This window comes from Bufo bufo, chromosome 1 (assembly GCF_905171765.1).
Source record: "Bufo bufo chromosome 1, aBufBuf1.1, whole genome shotgun sequence".
Lineage (NCBI taxonomy): Eukaryota > Metazoa > Chordata > Amphibia > Anura > Bufonidae > Bufo > Bufo bufo.
In genome coordinates this window covers 829750839-829753205 of record NC_053389.1, presented here as the reverse complement: position 1 = coordinate 829753205, position 2367 = coordinate 829750839, and the positions used below count along the sequence as shown (strand labels likewise).

General features: G+C 39.5%; 1 protein-coding gene across 1 annotated transcript; it reads right to left on the bottom strand.

Moving 5' to 3' along the window:
- Positions 1-221: 221 nt before the first annotated feature.
- LOC120989994 (olfactory receptor 1468-like) lies at positions 222-1199 on the bottom strand. The gene has a single exon (XM_040418485.1). It carries the CDS (start codon positions 1197-1199, stop codon positions 222-224), a length of 978 nt encoding a protein of 325 aa, XP_040274419.1.
- Positions 1200-2367: the final 1168 nt, after the last annotated feature.

Below are 2367 nucleotides of genomic sequence, written 5' to 3'. Positions count from 1 at the left end.
AAACTACACCCTTATTTTGTAACATCTCAAGTTGCATCTGAATCTGAGAGAGAGAGAAACAAAACTAAACAAGAGAGAATACGGGTCCTATGAGACTAGTGTTATACAAACATTTTGAGGCCAGTTAGAGCACTTTTGATTTGGGTAGAGTCAATCTGCGCTCAAATCAAATCGGTTGAACAATTTAAATTTTTTGTGATTTGCTTGTCTCTAAATGTGTATTAATGTTTATTACGGGATATGTGTTTATGTAATGTTTGCTGTATGGCTTTCTTAATGTCTTTATTCCTCAGACTGTATATAATAGGGTTAACAAATGGAGTAAATACAGTATACAGCAGAGAGAGGATTTTACTACTGACCCAAGTTTGTTCTCTCTTAGGGAAAACATAAACATTAAATAAAGTCCAGTAAAAAATGGAGACCACAATGAGGTGGGAGCTACAGGTGGAGAAGGCTTTCTGTCTACCAGTACTGGATGGGATCCTTAAGACTGATATCACAATGTAAGTATAAGACACTACAATGATTGAGGTTGGGACCATTACAGTTGGACATCCCAAAACAAAAATCTCCAAGTGAACAGAGAAGGTGTCAGAACAGGACAGGTCTAGTAAGGGGACAAGGTCACAGAATAAATGGTCGATGATATTTGACCCACAAAAGTTTAGTTTTGATGATGTTATCGTAATAATTAATGAAAAAACATTACCCATCAACCAACTAATAATGAGTGATGTAACACAAAATCTATTTGTCATGACAGAGGAGTAACGGAGGGGATTACAGATGGCCACATATCTGTCATAAGACATCACAGCGAGAAGAAAACACTCTAATCCTTCAGTGCAATCAAAAAAATAAAACTGAGTCATACAACCAATAAAACTGATGGTTCCTCCATTATTCAGTAGGATGTGGAGCAGGTTGGGGACAATATTTGTGGATAATAAGATGTCACTGATAGACAGTTGTGAGATGAAGAAGTACATTGGGGTGTGGAGGTTCTTGGTGGTGGACACCAGGATGATGATCAGGACGTTCCCACATATTGTGGCAACAAAAACAACAAGGAACAGAAAAAATTGAAGATTTCTCAAGAGTTGGCTGCTTTGAAATCCTAAGAGGAGAAACTCTGTGACCACAGTCAGATTTGTCTGTAAGTACAATAAGAAATTAAAGGAAACATCTAATAACATTACGCCAGGCTGTGATTTTTTATTTATTTTTAAGACCAGATTAGTAGAGATAAGACTATGACATCCACTAGATATGGGGCATGAACCAAATGTTGGTAGCCTAAATCTCTCACCCTTACAAAAGGAGATTTCTGAGATGATACCACATTAGGACAAAGGCAGGAAATTGTAATGCTGAGGCCAGTGATTGGCCACAGTGGTCACAAGTTGTCATTGTGGTGCTTCCTTTGTTATTTTATACCATCACCTGCCTTTGCCCCAGTTTGTTATGATCTTAGACAATATCTTAAAATTATTCTGAATCTGAACCCAACATTTGTATAATTGTTGTTTCAGTTCATGTTTCATATGTGTACATGCAATATAACACTATGGCTTCTTTCACAAGAATGATACAGATTGTGTCTGGATTAGTGATGATCTAGCACCAAAGTATTTGGGTGTTCGGCCCAAACATATTGCTATATTCGTGTGCTCGACCGAGCACCCAAGTATAATGGAAGTAAATGGGAGACAAAAAGGCACCCCCTGCTCTAAAGAGGGGAGGGTGCCTGGTCCATTGGAAAAGGTCAGAAAGTGACAGAAACACCACCAAAATGGATCGGGAACAGCATGGGGATGATGTCTGGATGCATCTTGGACTCCCAAGTCGCTGCTGGGAACCATGTTGTCCGAGTTGTACGCCACTTTTACAGACTGACAAAAATAAGCACAAAATCCCACCAATAATCAATTCTACAGGAAAAATTGTTAGGAAACATTCTTTCCTGTATATTCCATTGTATATAAAGTGCAAGTTCTGCAATAAAATTACAAGCAAGAGGCACTCAGAAACAGCCTCTATATCACATAAAGGAGGGTGGCCTGCTGGTGACCCTCAAAAACATTTGGAGCAAGGGCCTGCTGATCTGACCATCTAAAACATGAGGGGCGAGGGCCTGCTGCTGAGCTGACCCTCTAAAACATTAGGGGCAAGGGCCTGCTGGTGAGCTGACGCTCTAAAACATTATATGCAAGTGCCTGCTGTTGAGCTGACAATCTAAAACAATATATGCTAGTGCCTGCAGGAGAGCTGATGCTCTAAAGCATTATATACGAGTGCATGCTGTTCAACTGATGCTCTAAAACATTATATGCAAGTGCATGCTGTACATCTGACCCTATAAAA

Bases quoted from the DNA above. Each gene is read 5' to 3' on its own strand.
- LOC120989994 (XM_040418485.1), bottom strand. From the start codon at position 1,199: ATGTTATTAGATGTTTCCTTTAATTTCTTATTGTACTTACAGACAAAT.